Source organism: Eucyclogobius newberryi, unplaced genomic scaffold, assembly GCF_026437365.1.
Source record: "Eucyclogobius newberryi isolate DKJ021-1_F unplaced genomic scaffold, fEucNew1.0.hap1 SCAF_12, whole genome shotgun sequence".
Classification (NCBI taxonomy): domain Eukaryota; kingdom Metazoa; phylum Chordata; class Actinopteri; order Gobiiformes; family Gobiidae; genus Eucyclogobius; species Eucyclogobius newberryi.
Window position 1 is genome coordinate 38538190 of NW_027315746.1, and position 17398 is coordinate 38555587.

Sequence of the window (17398 nt, forward strand, 5' to 3'; positions counted from 1 at the left end):
GAGCCCACCACAGCAGGGTCCAGAGCCCACCACAGCAGGGTTCAGAGCTCACCACAGCAGGTTCCAGAGCCCACCACAGCAGGGTTCAGAGCTCACCACAGCAGGTTACAGAGCCCACCACAGCAGGGTTCATAGCCCACCACAGCAGGGTTCAGAGCCCACCACAGCACTGAAACTGCACTAGTCAAATTCACAAATGATTTGTTATTAGCCGCTGACGATGGACTGGTCTCAATCCTGGTTCTGTTGGACCTCAGCGCAGCGTTTGACCATCGACCACAACATTCTACTGCAGAGGTTAGAATGTGATGTAGGTGTTGGAGGCCCCGCCCTCAGAGGCCCCGCCCTCAGCTGGTTTAAATCCTATTTATCTGATAGGTACCAATTTGTTAATGTAAACCAGAGCTCCTCACCTGCTCTAAAGTAATTTACGGGCTACCACAGGGTTCTGTACTCGGTCCAATTCTGTTTACTCTTTATATGCTGCCGTTAGGCAACATGATCAGGTCACATGGCATTAACTTCCACTGCTCTGCAGACGACACTCAGCTGTATTTATCAATGAAACCTGATCAGAGCGATCAAGTACAGACTTAGTGCTTGTGTGAAGGAGATAAAAACCTGGATGACACTAAACTACCTGCTTCTTAACCCTGAAAAAACTCAGGTCATTGTGCTGGTCCTAAGCATCTACGAGACGCTCTATCTGAGCAGATAGTCACACTGGACAATGTTAGTGTAGCCTCCAGTTCTACTGTAAGAAACCTCAGAGTCTTATTTGACCAGGAGCTCTCATTTAAAGCTCATATAAATCAAGCTTGTAAAACAGACTATTTCCATTTGCGCAACAAGAGCCAAAATCAGAAGAATCCTGCCTAAAAGTGATGCTGAAAAACTTATCCATGCATTTGTAACGTCTAGATTAGACTACTGTAACTCCTGCTCACAGCAGGTCCTAAAAGCTCCATAAAAAACTTTAACTGGTTCAAAATGCAGCAGCAAGATTACTAACAGGAACAAAAAGAAGAAGTACATTACGCCGGTGCTGGAGTCTCTTCACTGGCTCCAGTTTAGAATCAAATTTAAAATTCTACTCTTGACCTACAAAGCCATAAATGACATGGCCCCATCCTACCTCAAAGATGCTCTAGAACCATATCATCCAAACAGAGCTCTTCACTCTCAGAATGCCGGCCTTCTGGTGGTGCCAAGAGTCTCTAAAAGTACTGTAGGAGGTAGAGCGTTTAGCTACCAAGCTCCTGTGTGATGGAATCAGCTCCTGTCCATGTTAAATCTGCTGACACAGTCTCTTCATTTAAGTCCAGGCTTAAAACGTTCCTCTTCGAAATCGTTTATGGTCAGACTAGTTAGGAACAGAAATATAAACCCACAGCTTTAGCTCCGCTGCCCTAGCAGCAACTGTGCTGGGGGAAGTATGGCAGCTTGAGCACTATCCTCTTCTTTTGACTTATTCTATCAAACAATATGTATTTTTTAATTCCACTTGCAAACTGTTCACCGCCTTCTTTTTCTTTCTCTCACTCCTGAGGACCTGTGGACCCAGATGCCCCTCTCCTGGTGAAGTGGTCCCTGCCCCGTGTGGACGGTCCCTCATCTGCCTGAAGAGTGGCTCCAGCTCCAGTCTCCCTCATGTCTGTGAGAGTGGGATCTCTCCTTCACTGGAACTCCTCCAGGTTTCTACGCTTTTTTCCCAAAGACGTTTTTTTTGTAGTTTTTCCTGCAGAAGGAGAGTCTAAGGACAGAGGACCCTGGGACATCATCCCTCGCCACCACAGACATTGTCTGATTCCATCGCCACCACAGACATTGTTGTTTCGGCCCTCAGAGGCGACTGTTGTTGTGATTTTGGGCCTTACAAACATAAATTGATTTGATTTGATTTGATCATGTTGCATCTCTTGTCTCTGCAGCGTCTCTTCTGAGCTCGAACACACTCTTTTTCTGTCGTCCCTCGGCCATTTTTGTGCTGTAAGTAAGTAAGTAAGTAAGTAAATTTTATTTCTACAGCACCTTTCACAGACAGAGGTCACAAAGTGCTTCACAAAACACAGAATAAAACAATAGAAACACAAAAAACTTACAGTGAACAAAACATATACAACAATATACAGTAAAATCAGTCCGTAAAACAAGTGCATTTAAAAGGCTTGACTAAATAAAAAGGTTTTAAGCTGACCCTTAAAAGCAGTAACTGAGTCCAGTGACCGTAGGGAGAACGGAAGATCGTTCCAGAGTCTGGGGGCAACAGCCTGGAAGGATCTGTCTCCTCTGGTCCGAAAACGGGTGCGAGGAACCAACAACAGTTTCTGATCCAAGGACCTTAATGAGCGAGAGGGAGTGTACGGTTTAATCAGATCGCTGATGTACGATGGGACCTGACCATTTAAAGCTCTAAAAGTTAAAACAAGAATTTTAAACTGTATCCGGTATGAGACCGGCTCCAGTGAAGGGCTCTGAGAATGGGTGAAATGTGGCCCTTCTATTTGTGCGGGTCAAGATCCTCGCTGCAGAGTTCTGGACCAGCTGCAGACGAGAGAGTTCCTTCTTGTTAAGACAGGAAAACAAGCTATTACAGTAGTCTAAACGTGAGACACAAATGCATGAATTATAACTTCCAGGTCATTTTGAGACACCATTTTCCTGAGCTTAGAGATTTTCCTCAACTGAAAGAAACAGTTCCTCGTCAACAGCTTGGAGTGGTACACTGAAGGAACTCGCTGCTCGCTTTACACACTGGCATATCAACCACGCATGTGCTGCCATGGAAACGTGCTGCTATCCTGGGGACGAGGCTGCAGGTGTGCACTAGCACGCAGGCAATGATTGACATGTGGGAGAACTACTCAGCTGACCACGCAACGAGGAAATGAGACTCAGATTTAGCTCCAAAAATAGTCTATTATTCCTTTAAAGGAACTAATAATGGAAGTGTGTTTACATTGATAAATACACTGTATATGATCCTCAGGAAAAAAACTCTTTTTCTAAACTAAAGTTATAGATCTGATTACAAAGGTCTCTGAGGGAACGTTTGTAATTTACATGTTCATTCAACATTAGATTATAATGTAAATCTATAGATTTCACAAATGAATACATAACATATCTGGGGAGAGATGAATGCTAATGTACTCCATTATACACATTTCCCCCACCCACACCCTATGGAATATAAAATGTAGATCTAAGTGATGGAGCTGCTGTTACATCACTGTAGATCTGGAACTGAAACAACAACACACTTTGGAGATCTAATGGTCTCTTCACTGTTGAGAGGACATTGAGATGTGTCTCATGGTGAAACTGGGACGCATATAATGCAGTTTGGAGTCACAGGGTAAAAGCTGTCATAGGCATAAACAAATTCAACAATTTACAGAACAAACAAAAGTTGTTGGAGGCTAATTGCCAAAAACACAGATCCTCAAATTCTACAGGAAATTAAAAAGACAAGAAGTGCGATGAATGACCTGGGCTCACAGGGAATCGGGAAAAGCTCTTCACCAAAAGTGTTCTGAAGGTGCTTCAACACTCCCAAATGTTTCAATGTTGATAAGTTTGTTATCTTAAGTTTGGGAGCAGGACCACGCCTCAAGACCGCGCCTCAGCGCCGCGCCTCAGGGCCGCGCCTCAGGACCGCGCCTCAAGACCGCGCCTCAGCACCGCGCCTCAGCACCGCGCCTCAGCACCGCGCCTCACCTCAGGACCACCCCTCAAGACCGCCCCTCAGCACCGCGCCTCAGGACCGCGCCTCAGCACCGCGCCTCAGGACCGCGCCTCAAGACCGCGCCTCAGCACCGCGCCTCACCTCAGGACCACCCCTCAGGACCGCCCCTCAGCACCGCGCCTCAGGACCGCGCCTCAGCACCGCGCCTCAGCACCGCGCCTCAAGACCGCGCCTCAGCACCGCGCCTCAGGACCGCGCCTCAAGACCGCGCCTCAGGACCGCGCCTCAGCACCGCGCCTCAGGACCGCGCCTCAGCACCGCGCCTCAGGACCGCGCCTCAAGACCGCGCCTCAGCACCGCGCCTCAGCACCGCGCCTCACCTCAGGACCACGCCTCAGGACCGCCCCTCAGCACCGCCCCTCAGCACCGCCCCTCAGGACCGCGCCTCAGGACCGCGCCTCAGCACCGCGCCTCAGCACCGCGCCTCAGGACCGCGCCTCAGCACCGCGCCTCAGGACCGCGCCTCAGGACCACGCCTCAGGACCACGCCTCACCTCAGGACCACGCCTCAGGACCGCGCCTCAGGACCACGCCTCAGGACCACGCCTCAGGACCGCGCCTCAGCAGCGCGCCTCAGGACCGCGCCTCAGGACCGCGCCTCAGCACCGCGCCTCAGGACCGCGCCTCAAGACCGCGCCTCAGGACCGCACCTCAGCACCGCGCCTCAGGACCGCGCCTCAGCACCGCGCCTCAGGACCGCGCCTCACCTCAGGACCACGCCTCAGGACCGCCCCTCAGGACCGCGCCTCAGCACCGCGCCTCTGGACCGCGCCTTACCTCAGGACCACTCCTCAGGACCACGCACCGCGCCTCAGGACCACGCTTCAGGACCACGCCTCACCTCAGGACCACGCCTCAGGACCACGCCTCAGGACCACGCCGCCTCAGGACCACGCCCCCTCTTTAACATGCACCTGTGTTCAGTCCAGCCCCTCCCTCCCACCCTCCTAAGGTTCAGCTCTGAGGTTCAGCTCTAAGGTTCATTACAGGAGAAGGACATAGAACTCACCACTGTCACTTAAACTCTAAAGTAGAATGTGATTATTGGATGAAGAGAACAGCTCGGCCTTCTGTTTGTGTTTAAGGCTCTTTTTGGCATTTTGCCTGATTGTAGAAAAAGCTTCAGTTGTTTCATCTGGACTCAGTTAGAAAAAATAGGCGTTTCGACTTCATCCAAGAGTCATTGTCAATAAAAGAATTTAGGTCGAGAACTCCGATATTTATACTATTCTGTGGTAAGTCCAGCCCATTGGGAGGAGCCTTCCTGAAGAGGAAAGAGTTGTTTGTTTCAAAAGAAACTTACCCTCTTTGTATTTACTGAGCCTATTCAACCCTTTAATGGGCTCTTAGTCTCCCCTTTGTCTTTGTGAGACCCTGGCTCACCCTGAGGACCTGAGGACATCTAAATGTCCTGGTCCTGGTCCTCTACCTCTCCAGGGGTTCGGAATACCATTGTAGACTACAGGAAGAATGAACCTTAGACCTCCATTTCTGTTTAAAGAAGGTTTTTCTTTTTTAACAAAAATAGCTTCCTTAACTCCTCTTTCAAACCATCTTTTCTCCTGCTTAAAATCTTCACCTCACCGTCTTCAAACGAGTGATTAGAGGCTTCAAGATGGAGATGCACGGCGCTCTGTGGTCCTGAACTAGTATTTCTTCTGTGCTGATAGAGCCTCTTGTGCAGAGGCTGTTTAGTCTCACTATGTAACGTTCAAAAGGACCAAAAATGACTGAATCGGAGGCTGCAGACCTGAGGTTACGTGTCACAGCGACTCTGAAGAGTGCCAAACCACCTCCTTCAAATATCACATCTGAAGAGAGAAAAGCACTTTCAGCACTAGAAAAAGATCACAGCATCAACATCCTCCCAGCCGACAAGGGACGTTGCACTGTAATTCTCAACGCAGCTGATTACAAAGTCCACACCCTCCTCGAGGACACGACCATATACGAACGCTTGAAAAGAGATCCGACCAGTGGCTACAAGAAGAAAGTGATAGACTGTTTACAAAGGCTGAAAAAAGAGGAAGTGATAGACCGGCCTCTGTATTACAGACTGTGTCCTGGGGAAGCCATGCCTTGCATTTATGGCCTTCCAAAAATACACAAAAAGGATGTTCCACTCAGACCCATAGTGTGCAGCACAGATTCTATCACTTACAATGTGGCCAAGCATTTAACAACTATATTGGCTCCACTTGTGGGGAATTCGGAACATCATGTGGAAAACACGCACAACTTTGTGGATAAAGTGAAACATCTCCAACTGGACCCAGATGACCTCATGGTTTCATATGATGTTGTGTCCCTGTTCACCTGCATCTGACCTCTGACCTCTGATGCAGTAGCAGCAGTGAGGATCAGACTGCAGGAAGGCACCACCTACAGGAAAGGACCAAACTGACACCTGAGCGCATCTGCAAACTGTTGGACATCTGTCTTAACACCACTTACTTTCAATTCCGGGGACAATTTTACAGACAGATTCATGGCTGTGCCATGGGCTCGTCTGTCTCTCCCATAGTGGCCAACCTGTACATGGAGCACTTTGAGAAGAAGGCACTGGCCTCTTTCTCAGGCATAGCCCCAAAACTGTGGCTTCGCTATGTCGATGATACTTTTGTAACAATCAAGAAACAAGAGTTGGAAGCCTTCTCAGAGCAGATCAATGCTGTGGACCTGAACATCAGCTTTCCAAGAGAAGACTCTAAGGAGAACGCTTGGCCTTTCTTGATTGTTCCACGATCAGAGGAGAGGACGGGAAACTCCAAATAGAAGTATATATGAAACCTACACACACGGACCAGTATCTGCTCTTTGGTTCCAACCACCCACTACAGCACAAGCTGAGAGTGATCAGAACCTTACAACACAGAGCTCAAGGTGTGCCCACCAGCTCAGAGGGCAAGAAGAAAGAGGAAAAACATGTGTGAAATGCCCTCTCAGCCTGTGGTTACCCCGCTTGGGCTCTCAACAGAGTGAAGAGAACCAAGAAGCAGGACAAAAGGGAAACTGAACAGAGAAGGAAGGGTGTTTCTATCCCTTATGTCTCTGGCCTGTCGGAAAAACTGCAGAGAAGTTTTAGACAACACGAAGTCCCTGTTTATTTTAAACCAGGAAACACTTTAAGACAAAAACTGGTTCACCCTAAGGACAAGTTGCCGACTCAAAAACAGAGCAATGTAGTTTATTCGATCCAATGCAGTGAAGAAAGTTGTAAAGAACGTTACATAGGTGAGACTAAACAGCCTCTACACAAGAGGTTCTATCAGCACAGAAGAAATACAAGTTCAGGACCTCAGAGTGCCGTGCATCTCCATCTTGAAGCCTCTAATCACTCGTTTGAAGACGTGAGGTGAAGGTTTTAAGCAGGAGAAAAGATGGTTTGAAAGAGGAGTTAAGGAAGCTATTTTTGTTAAAAAAGAAAAACCTTCTTTAAACAGAAACGGAGGTCTAAGGTTCAATCTTCCTGTAGTCTACAATGGTATCCTGAACCCCTGGAGAGGTAGAGGACCAGGACCAGGACATTTAGATGCTAATCAGGTCCTCAGGGTGAGCCAGGGTCTCACAAAGACAAAGGGGAGACTAAGAGCCCATTGAAGGGTTGAATAGACTCGGTAGATACAAAGAGGGTAAGTTTCTGTTGAAACAAACAACTCTTTCCTCTTCAGGAAGGCTCCTCCCAATGGGCGGGACTTACCACAGAATAGTATAAATATCGGAGTTCTCGACCTAAATTCTTTTATTGACAATGACTCTTGGATGAAGTCGAAACGTCTATTTTTTCTAACTGAGTCCAGATGACTACAACTGAAGCTTTTTCTACTATGGAACACGCCTGGACCAATGAGGGATTACACCGTCATTTTGCCTGATTATTTATCCAGTTTATTTCACATTAGTTCAGGTTTTCACCGTTTGAGTCTCACATTTATATTGTACAATCTCATCGTGTCAAACAGAAACAGGATAAAAGACTCAACAACTTTGCTCCTGTGGAACAAACACAGAGACTTTTTAAATTAAATCTTTTTATGCCTTTTATTGATTTTAAAGAACTGGTCAAGGACGACCCACAATGCACTTGTTTTATATCATTGTATCTCAGATTGTATGTTTAAATGTGTTTTTATGTATTGATTCATTTCATTGATTGTTTTATTTGTGTTTTAGTTTCCTGTGTTTGCTGTTTATTCTGTGTTTTAACAGGTCCATGAAAAAGAGAACTTTTCTCATTGGGTTTTCCCAGTAGAAATAATTAATTAATCACGTGTCCTCAATGTTCAGGTGCAGTTGCTCTCTCAGAGGCCAAAACTCTTTCTTCTCGCCCTCAAATTTGCAGATATGTCCGATTCCATTCTGGTTCCTCCACTAGAGCGCGGGTTCCTCTCAGAATATAGCATCTTGTAGTTTCTTGTCATGCACCTCCGCATTGTGCCTTCAAACTTCTCTTTCAAGGCCTTGATTCTCTTCAGAGTTTAGCAGTGCATTATTGTGTTCACTTGCAGCAGTTTGTTCAGCTCAGATCAAACCTGGCGTTATAGTCGAGTCCCAGTGTTGGCTCGTCTGGCTTCGGCTTCAACATAGAACCACTCTACTTCACCGTAGGGTTTTTGAATTTCCCAGAGCTTGTTGTCTTGGTTCCCTCACACTGTAGACTTGGATATGATAAGATCATAGGGCGTTTCGCAGGCCGCGAGGAGCTCTCAGCTCTTACGTCCACTCTCGCCGCACATGCATCCCCATCTGGTGCATCACTAAACACGGACTGAATGTATGATTCATGTTGGCTAAATTGTTAAATTGAATGAATAGAGAATAAGGTTTTGTGATTTTTGTCATGTCTTTGTGATTTTAATGCATTTTTCTCTTGTTGTGTCGAGAACTGTGAAATGCCTTGTGTGCAAATTGTGCTCTACAAATGTACTTGCCTTGCCTTGCCTTATTTTACCTGTGGGGGACATCTCGGGGACACTGGCGCAGTAGGATTTGTCAGGAAACCGTGGTTCGTTGTCGTTGATGTCCTGCACTTTGATCATGAACTCAGATTCTGGCTCCAAGGGCACGTTGGTGTGGATGTCCACGGCCTGGGCCTTCAGAGTGTAGAAGGAGCGCTCCTCCCTGTTACAGTTAGAATACAAGAGACTTAGAGAGAGCACTTTCTGTCTGTTAGTGGTGGTTGAACAATGAACTTAAGTCAACTCCTTGATATAAATCATTATTTTACACCTCATTCATACTAGGTAAAGTAGGTGATTTGTTTTGCCTAAGAACACAATGAAAGAACTTGGCGGTTGGTGAACGTTGGTGTGTTGGTGTGCACCTGTTGAGCCCCACCAGAGCGTGGATATCTCCAGTCAGCTGATCAATAGTGAAGATAGACCCAGCCCCGTCTCCTGAGAGCGTGTACTTCACTGCATTCTGCCCGTGGTCCATGTCCGAGTGGAGCTAAAACCAAAAAACAAACCAGAAGTTTTATATTCCCTAATCCACAAACCACCCTCCCTCACAACGTCTCCTGCCTCCACAACAGTGACTGTAAAACTCTGGGACTAGGTTTTTACAATTAAAGCATGTGAAATATGCTCTGGTTCCTATTGGATTATATTGAGAGATGTTTCTTGTCCTACAAGAACAGCAGGGCAAAAGAAGGCTTCATTTACTTTTATGAGCAGAAGAGAAAAATAAATTGTCTGACATTTAGGTAAATTCATAGCCAATTTTGTGCACTTCGTCTTAGGGTTTGAAGGGAAGGCAAGATATTAAAAAACAAAAAGCATGTTTATTGCCAGGACGCTATGAAAAAACCACAGAGTATCCAAAACATTGCAATGATTATTACAGTTCCATGTCTCCAGATGCTGCCAACCAAAGTGTATCTAATTTGGATTCAAAACCAGGGACTACTTCATTAAAATATCTGGTGAAGGACTTCCTGTTTGTCCGTGGATGGAGCTACAGTCTTATTTTAAGCCTGTCTTCTCAGTGTGCTCCACCACCAGATGCTTTCCCCAGAAAAAACATGTTCACATTCCGATAGGGCCAAATTCCAGAGGACGCTGCCAAGACATTTAGTTTTGTCCATACCTGGTTTACCAACTCAAAGAGGATTTTCATCTGGTCACTGACAGGGTTAAATATATGATCTATAGATCATATCTATATGACTCAAGAATAACAATTAAAGCCACAAATGCCGATGATGGCTCTCGCCACCTGCGCGTCCACCTTCCCCCACGCTCGCCATCGAAACCTGACCACCCCGGCACACCTTTGTCCCGCCTGACCATTGTGTTAGGGATCATCTCAAAATGGGTGGAAGCTGAAAAGACTTTCGTCTTTTTGTTGCTTTGAAGCTTCAATACATTTTTGTGGCAGTAATTGTTTTGAAATACTAAAAAACTCTCAGCAACGAGCATTAGGCCAACATCCATGACATCAGACACTCATGACTTTGCTTATTTTGAAATGTAATGCGCATAGCGCTTTACAGCAGCCAATCAACTCGCGCAATGAGGAAATAATTTCGTTGTAATTTCACCATAAACAAACATGTCGCGACGCGTGACATTATTTGGAGACTTTGTTTCTACTAATACAAATACCAAAGGCTGTTCAGGGACTAGAGGCGCGCAAGCGCTATCAAATTACGATCTTTTATCAACGCGTACGTCGCACTGCAGCAAGTGAAATGTCCCGATCGAAAACGACAAGTCATATTCACTGATGGACAGAATAAATGGAAATGCTCCATCAAATCACTGTCCAATTCTGACCATGGAGCATTTATGGAGATGGTCAAACAGCTTGAGGTTGAGAAGGATAAACTTTTGTGCCCTAAAAAGGCTACTAGTGCGTGGATTTTTCGGAGAAATGCAACTGCCACCACTACCGTGATTTCAGACCCTACAGCCACCCCACCTCCACCTGAAGAGGAGGCAGTGGATCCAACTAAATCAGATGCAGAGCCAAGGACTTGCAGCAATTTGTGTTCCACCTCTACCCCACCATGGAATTCAAACCATCTGTCACACTCATGGAGTTTTTGTCTAAAGGTCAGTACTAAAATTGTCTTGCAAATTCAAATTCAAATTAAGTTTTTTTATTTATTTATTACTTTCTTATCTCATTATTTATTCATTGTATGTCAGCCACATGATCTGGCCTATTTTTGCATGAAATACCACCACAACGTAGGAGTAGATATTGTACCTCCTGCATAAACAATCTTAAAATAGGCCTATTTGTAGGCCTAGTACTGCAACTGCTTCACAGATTTGATATAAAATATTTTGATTTCATCTTAGGCCTCGGACTGAGTACCTGTGTCAACATGGAACTGGCATCTGAACAAGAATTCATTGACGTCCTTAACGACACAGCACAGAAATGGGAGCTCTACAACACTGAGAGAATGTACAACACAAGATATAAAGCTTCAGTTGTAGTCATCTGGACTCAGTTAGAAAAAATAGACGTTTCGACTTCATCCAAGAGTCATTGTCAATAAAAGAATTTAGGTGGAGAACTCCGATATTTATACTATTCAGTGGTAAGTCCAGCCCATTGGGAGGAGCCTTCCTGAAGAGGAAAGAGTTGTTTGTTACAACAGAAACTTACCCTCTTGGTATCTACCGAGCCTATTCAACCCTTTAATGGGCTCTTAGTCTCCCCTTTGTCTTTGTGAGACCCTGGCTCACCCTGAGGACCTGATTAACATCTAAATGTCCTGGTCCTGGTCCTCTACCTCTCCAGGGGTTCAGGATACCATTGTAGACTACAGGAAGATTGAACCTTAGACCTCCATTTCTGTTTAAAGAAGGTCTTTCTTTTTTAACAAAAATAGCTTCCTTAACTCCTCTTTCAAACCATCTTTTCTCCTGCTTAAAACCTTCACCTCACGTCTTCAAACGAGTGATTAGAGGCTTCAAGATGGAGATGCACGGCGCTCTGTGGTCCTGAACTCCAGTGTCTTCTGTGGTCCTGAACTTGTATTTCTTCTGTGCTGATAGAGCCTCTTGTGCAGAGGCTGTTTAGTCTCACTATGTAACGTTCTTTACAGCTTTCTTCACTGCATTGGACAGAATAAACTACATTTCTCTGTTTTTGAGTCGGCAACTTGTCCTTAGGGTGAACCAGTTTTTGTCTTAAAGTGTTTCCTGGTTTTAAAACAGGGACTTTGTGTTGTCTAAAAATTCTCTGCAGTTTTTCCGACAGGCCAGACACATAAGGGATAGATCTCCACAACCGGAAGTCTGGGATTTTTACTGTAAAGTACTTTGTTTTACATTTTTCACATGGAAAACTATTAATAGTTTGATTTGAATTATTTTAAGTCATAAACATCTTCCATATTTGTACGAGTAAAAAGTACACATTACTCAGAGTACTAGTTACTTTTTAACACATTCTTAGAAGTATTATATATTGGGTATTTATTAAGCCACAACCTGCCCAATTAGAGAGTATTGCATTGTTACATCCAGTACTCATGATTTAAAATGTAATAAAATATGTTATACCAATGTGTCCAGCAATATTCTGTAGTATGCATTAGTCTTAATTAAGACTGAATAATGTGTACGACAGAATCTTAAAGCGCTACATCCTTGGTACATGTTTATAGGCATTACTGAGTTTTACAAAGCTGTGATTAATCCAGATTTAAAAGTTCATGTCTTGACCTTTCCTCACACTCCTAAGCCGCTTGTCTGCCTGTGTCTTGTGACTGGATTGTCCTAATGTGATTGGGTCCCCCCTGTCTTACTGTTACTGTTAGCCCCTCCCCTCAATTCTAAATCACCACATGTGAGTTCAACCTGGCCAAAAGTGGGGACGACAAAGGATTAGAATGAGGTGTGTAAATACTGACGGTCAAAGTAGATTGTAATGATGTCAGACTCTTGGTGATAATGTCTGTTTGTGTTATTGCTTTGCCTTAAGTGTTCCACACTATGGCATTAAACGTACCTCCAGTTATACATTCTACATGAATGGTCAGTGAGTTATACATGCTACATGAATGGTCAGTGAGTTATACATGCTACATGAATGGTCAGTGAGTTATACATGCTACATAAATGGTGAAATGCTGACAGAGGGCGACGCAGTTGCTCCGTGTGTCGTCATATTAGAACATTTGAACATTTTTCTTTCTTTCAAAGCTCCTTCAGATTTACAATTTTGAATGCGTGAATTATTTTACTTTAATAGATTTTGTGTACTGATGAGATTCTATGTCCAAAGAAATAGAGTGGCTTGAGTTGTAAGTACATTTTTCATTGTTATGTAATTATTTAAACCTTACATTTTTGTTGAATTTGTGCTTGGGGACCAACATAACCGCCCTGCAGCAATCAGACAATCTTTTGTTTGTTTATTTACTGTATGTCTCAATAATTGTGTAAAATCTTTTTTATGCCAAGACTGCAAACACCCACACAGGCGGTTTAAATGCCATAGTAATCAGTAATTGGAGATCACCATATATGGACTTGCACCATCCCACTCCAGCCTCTTTATGCTTAACACTGTGAAGGAAGCAGAATCCCAACCTGGAATCGACCTGGACATACGGCCCTCTGTGTGACTAAAGCCAAATCCTGTTGTTGGCACCATCAGCATATTACTGGAATCCCCTCATGTGATTGGCCCTATCCCACGATACGCAAGTTGTATCCTACTGTTAGCACCACCGCATGATTAATGGATGATCCCCGGGCACACGTGAGCTCAGTCTAGGCTAAATGTTAAGGGAAAGTACCTTCAGTGACCTCAAAATACTTTCAGGACAGGGGGAAATCCAGAATTATATCTCTGTATAATTGTATCAGTCTGGAAGGTGTTTTCTTTCTATACTTTTCTTTTTTACATTTCATAATAACAAGACCAGATAGTAAAAGACAAAATGATAAAGAGAAGCCCAAATAATACACCAACAAAATTACATTTCCGTGAGAAAAATGTCCCCATATGGACCTGGACCCGTGAGGGGCAAGCAGACCCACTATGCAAGGGGGGCTTTCAAATCAAATCAAATCAAATCAATTTATTTTTGTAAGGCCCAAAATCACAACAACAGTTGCCTCTGAGGGCCACAGGGAGAAATGAATCAACAATGTCTGTGGTGGCGAGGGACGATGTCCCAGGGTCCTCTGTCCTTAGACTCTCCTTCTCGGCCAGGAAAAACTACAAAAAAAACCTCTTTGGGAAAAAAAGCGTAGAAACCTGGAGGAGTTCCAGTGAAGGTTTGAGCCCAGGTGTCCGAACACTATCCTACTGACTTAAACTCCTATAGCTTATCACAGTGATTTAATGAGGTCAGCCCACTGACCAATTCATTACACAAATTAGCTCTCTATGTCGTTAAATGACACCCTGTATTTCTAACTAACATCCAATCATTAGAACCATGAACAGAGTCTGAGGCTACAAAGACCTCTCTAAAAAATAGATTGCTGTTGCTACATTCTCCTCGCACATGTGCAGTTAGGGCAATAGCAGCAAACATCCAAGATTCCCACACAGGTTTATTCAGAGTGGCTTGGGCATAGATCTAAGGGTTTAAGGCTGTGTGGTCCTCAGAGCGCATGCACAGACCTGTAAAAGAAGCTGCTGTCCGCTCTGGTTCTAGAAGCTCCTGTTCGAGAGTGGAACACGGCCTCAGACTGCACCGCTATGGTAACAGTAGTAAAAGTTTTCCTCCTATTGACCGGGGTCCTCCAACGTCAAGCCCAGCAGGGCCGATCCAGACACGATCCTGCCATCCTGGGATCCAACGGACATCGTACAGCGCCGGTTCTGATGGACATCACTGGATGAGGACATTCGGGGTTTTGTCAATGTCATGTCATTCTACTTCCGGCGCTGGTGAGAGCCGGCTGCTCGTTGCAACACTCCCTCTTAATTACCTGGTGTTCATCTGAACCACAAACTGGACTAGACTCATAACACAGACTGTACAGGAAGAGCCAGAGTCGGCTCTACCTCCTGAGGAGACTCAGGTCTTTTGGAGTGACAGGGCCACTCCTGACAGGGCCACTCCTGAAGACCTTCTCTGACTCTGTGGTGGCATCAGCTCCTGTAGGTGTGGTCTGCTGGAGCAGCAGCATCACAGAGAGGGAGAGGAAGAAGCTGGACAAAGCTCCGTCCTGGACTGTGGACTCGGTGCAGGAGGTGGGGGACAGAAGGGTCCTGGCTAAACTCACATCTATGCTGGACTATGAGTGTCACCCCCTGCAGGACACTCTGTCCCCTGCAGGACACTCTGTCCCCTGCAGGACACTCTGTCCACTCTGGAGAGCAGCTTCAGTGACTGATCCACCCTCGCTGTGTGAAGGAGACGTTTCACAGTCTGTCCTTCTGCTGCTGTCACACTCTACAACAAACACTGTCATACCCATGTGCAACATTGTCATACCCATGTGCAATACTGTCATAGCCTTGTGCAATATTGTCATACCCATGTGCAATACTGTCATAGCCTTGTGCAATACTGTCATACCCATGTGCAATACTAACATACCCATGTGCAATACTGTCATAGCCATGTGCAATACTGTCATACCCATGTGCAACATTGTCATACCCATGTGCAATACTGTCATAGCCTTGTGCAATACTGTCATACCCATGTGCAATACTAACATACCCATGTGCAATACTGTCATAGCCATGTGCAATACTGTCATACCCATGTGCAATACTAACATACCCATGTGCAATACTGTTATACCCATGTGCAATACTGTCATAGCCTTGTGCAATACTGTCATAGCCATGTGCAATACTGTCATACCCATGTGCAATACTGACTTAATCATGTGCAATACCGACACACCCATGTGCAATACTAACATACCCATGTGCAATACTGTCATACACATGTGCAATAATGACATACGCATGTGCAATACTGTCATACCTAATAATGTCATAATTTCAATCATATTGGTGCAATATAACATCCATATAACTGCTGTAAATAAGACTGTTACGTTCTATTATTACTATTATTTGTTTCACTTTTTATTAAGAATACAAGAGGTTTTTATAAGAGTTTTTGTAAGAGCTTTTCTATTAAGAGTGTTTTTTTTAAGTTTTCGATAATATCTGTTCTTTGTTGTTTACCTCTGTACCTACTTTGTGTTGCAACACTGGAATTTCCCCATTGTGTGACAAATAAAGGCTTGTCTTAACTTATATTATCGCCTGCCCCACCTGCAACCAGCTCAAGCCGGCTCACCATGCTCCAGCCGGTTTTCTACATCCTCTGCCTCATTGTCCCTGGACGCACATGTCTCTGGACTTCGTCACCACCGTCCAGAGACAACTCTACTGTCCTGACTGTGGTCGATCGGTTCAGCAAGATGGCACATTTCGTGCCCCTTCCCAAGCTTCCTTCTGCCAAAGAGACGGCTAAACTCCTCCTCCTCCTTGTCATCCGTCTCCACGGCATCCCATTGGACGTGGTCTCTGATCGGGGCCCTCAATTTGCCTCAGTATTCTGGAGAGATTTCAGCTCTCTCCTGGGAGCCACGGTCAGCTTGTCCTCAGGATACAGTCCAACGCCAGACAGAACGCATCATAATCAAAGAGGTTCTGTTGTTTTTCCTGACCAAGAATGAGGGTCAAAGGACGGGGGACGCTGGGACATGGCCAAGTCCCTATGAACATTGTTTAATCTGTTTTTTTCACTGTGGTGATTTTGGGCGTTACAAAAATAAATGAAATTGAATTGAGTGGATCATTGAAATATCTTGGATTATCTGGATGTGAAGAGAAGGCTTTGGGAGAAATGTTTGCAGATACTTCACAAATGGAGCTCAAGCTGTTTCTGCTGATGCTTTCAATCTGAATGTTCTGACCTTAATAAAGGAGTTCCTCAAGGCTCTGTCCTTTGATCACTGTTATTTACAATATATATATATATATATATATATATATATATAAACTCATTGGGCATAATCTAAAACACAGTAGCATCCACTTGTGCAGATGATGTGATTCTGTCTGCTAAGGCTCCTTCTTGTGCACAAGTGATTCCAGATAATCAAGAGGATGTTCACTCCATCCAACAAAACTCACCCTAATCCATTCATGAATTCAAATAAAACAAAAAGTAGAGACTCAAAAAAGGCATCTATTCTCGCGTATGATGGTAATATGATTGTACTCTATTACAAATGTCTGGATCAGTGATAAACTCTCCTTCAACAGACAAAGAGCTGACAAATGATGGTAAAGCCAGATATCATAGAGATGTCAACGTGTTTCCTCTTAATTGTAGAACCCAGTTCATCCAGGCACTTTTCTCACAGTTCTAGATGATGTTGTTATTGTATAAATGCATTATACAGCAGCTCTAAGGTTCAGCTCTAAGGTTCAGCTCTAAGGTTCAGCTCTGAGGTTCAGCTCCAAGGCTCAGCTCTAAGGTTCAGTTCTGAGGTTCAGCTCTAAGGCTCAGCTCTAAGGTTCAGTTCTGAGGTTCAGCTCTGAGGTTCAGCTCTAAGGTTCAGCTCTAAGGTTCAGCTCTAAGTTTCAGCTCTGAGGTTCAGCTCTGAGGTTCAGCTCTGAGGTTCAGCTCTAAGGTTCAGCTCTGAGGTTCAGCTCTAAGGTTCAGTTCTGAGGTTCAGCTCTAAGGTTCAGCTC

General features: G+C 44.8%; 1 protein-coding gene across 1 annotated transcript in view; it reads right to left on the bottom strand.

The window, feature by feature from the left end:
• The window catches only part of LOC140356779 (cadherin-12-like), a 91642-nt gene that overhangs the window by 70399 nt on the left and 3845 nt on the right, over positions 1-17398 (bottom strand). The window contains exons 2-3 of the mRNA XM_072441976.1: positions 9072-9196; positions 8700-8869 (exon numbers count right to left, since the gene is read on the bottom strand). Of these exons, the coding sequence (XP_072298077.1) occupies positions 8700-8869; positions 9072-9196 (295 nt within the window). The remainder of the gene's footprint in view (positions 1-8699; positions 8870-9071; positions 9197-17398) is intronic.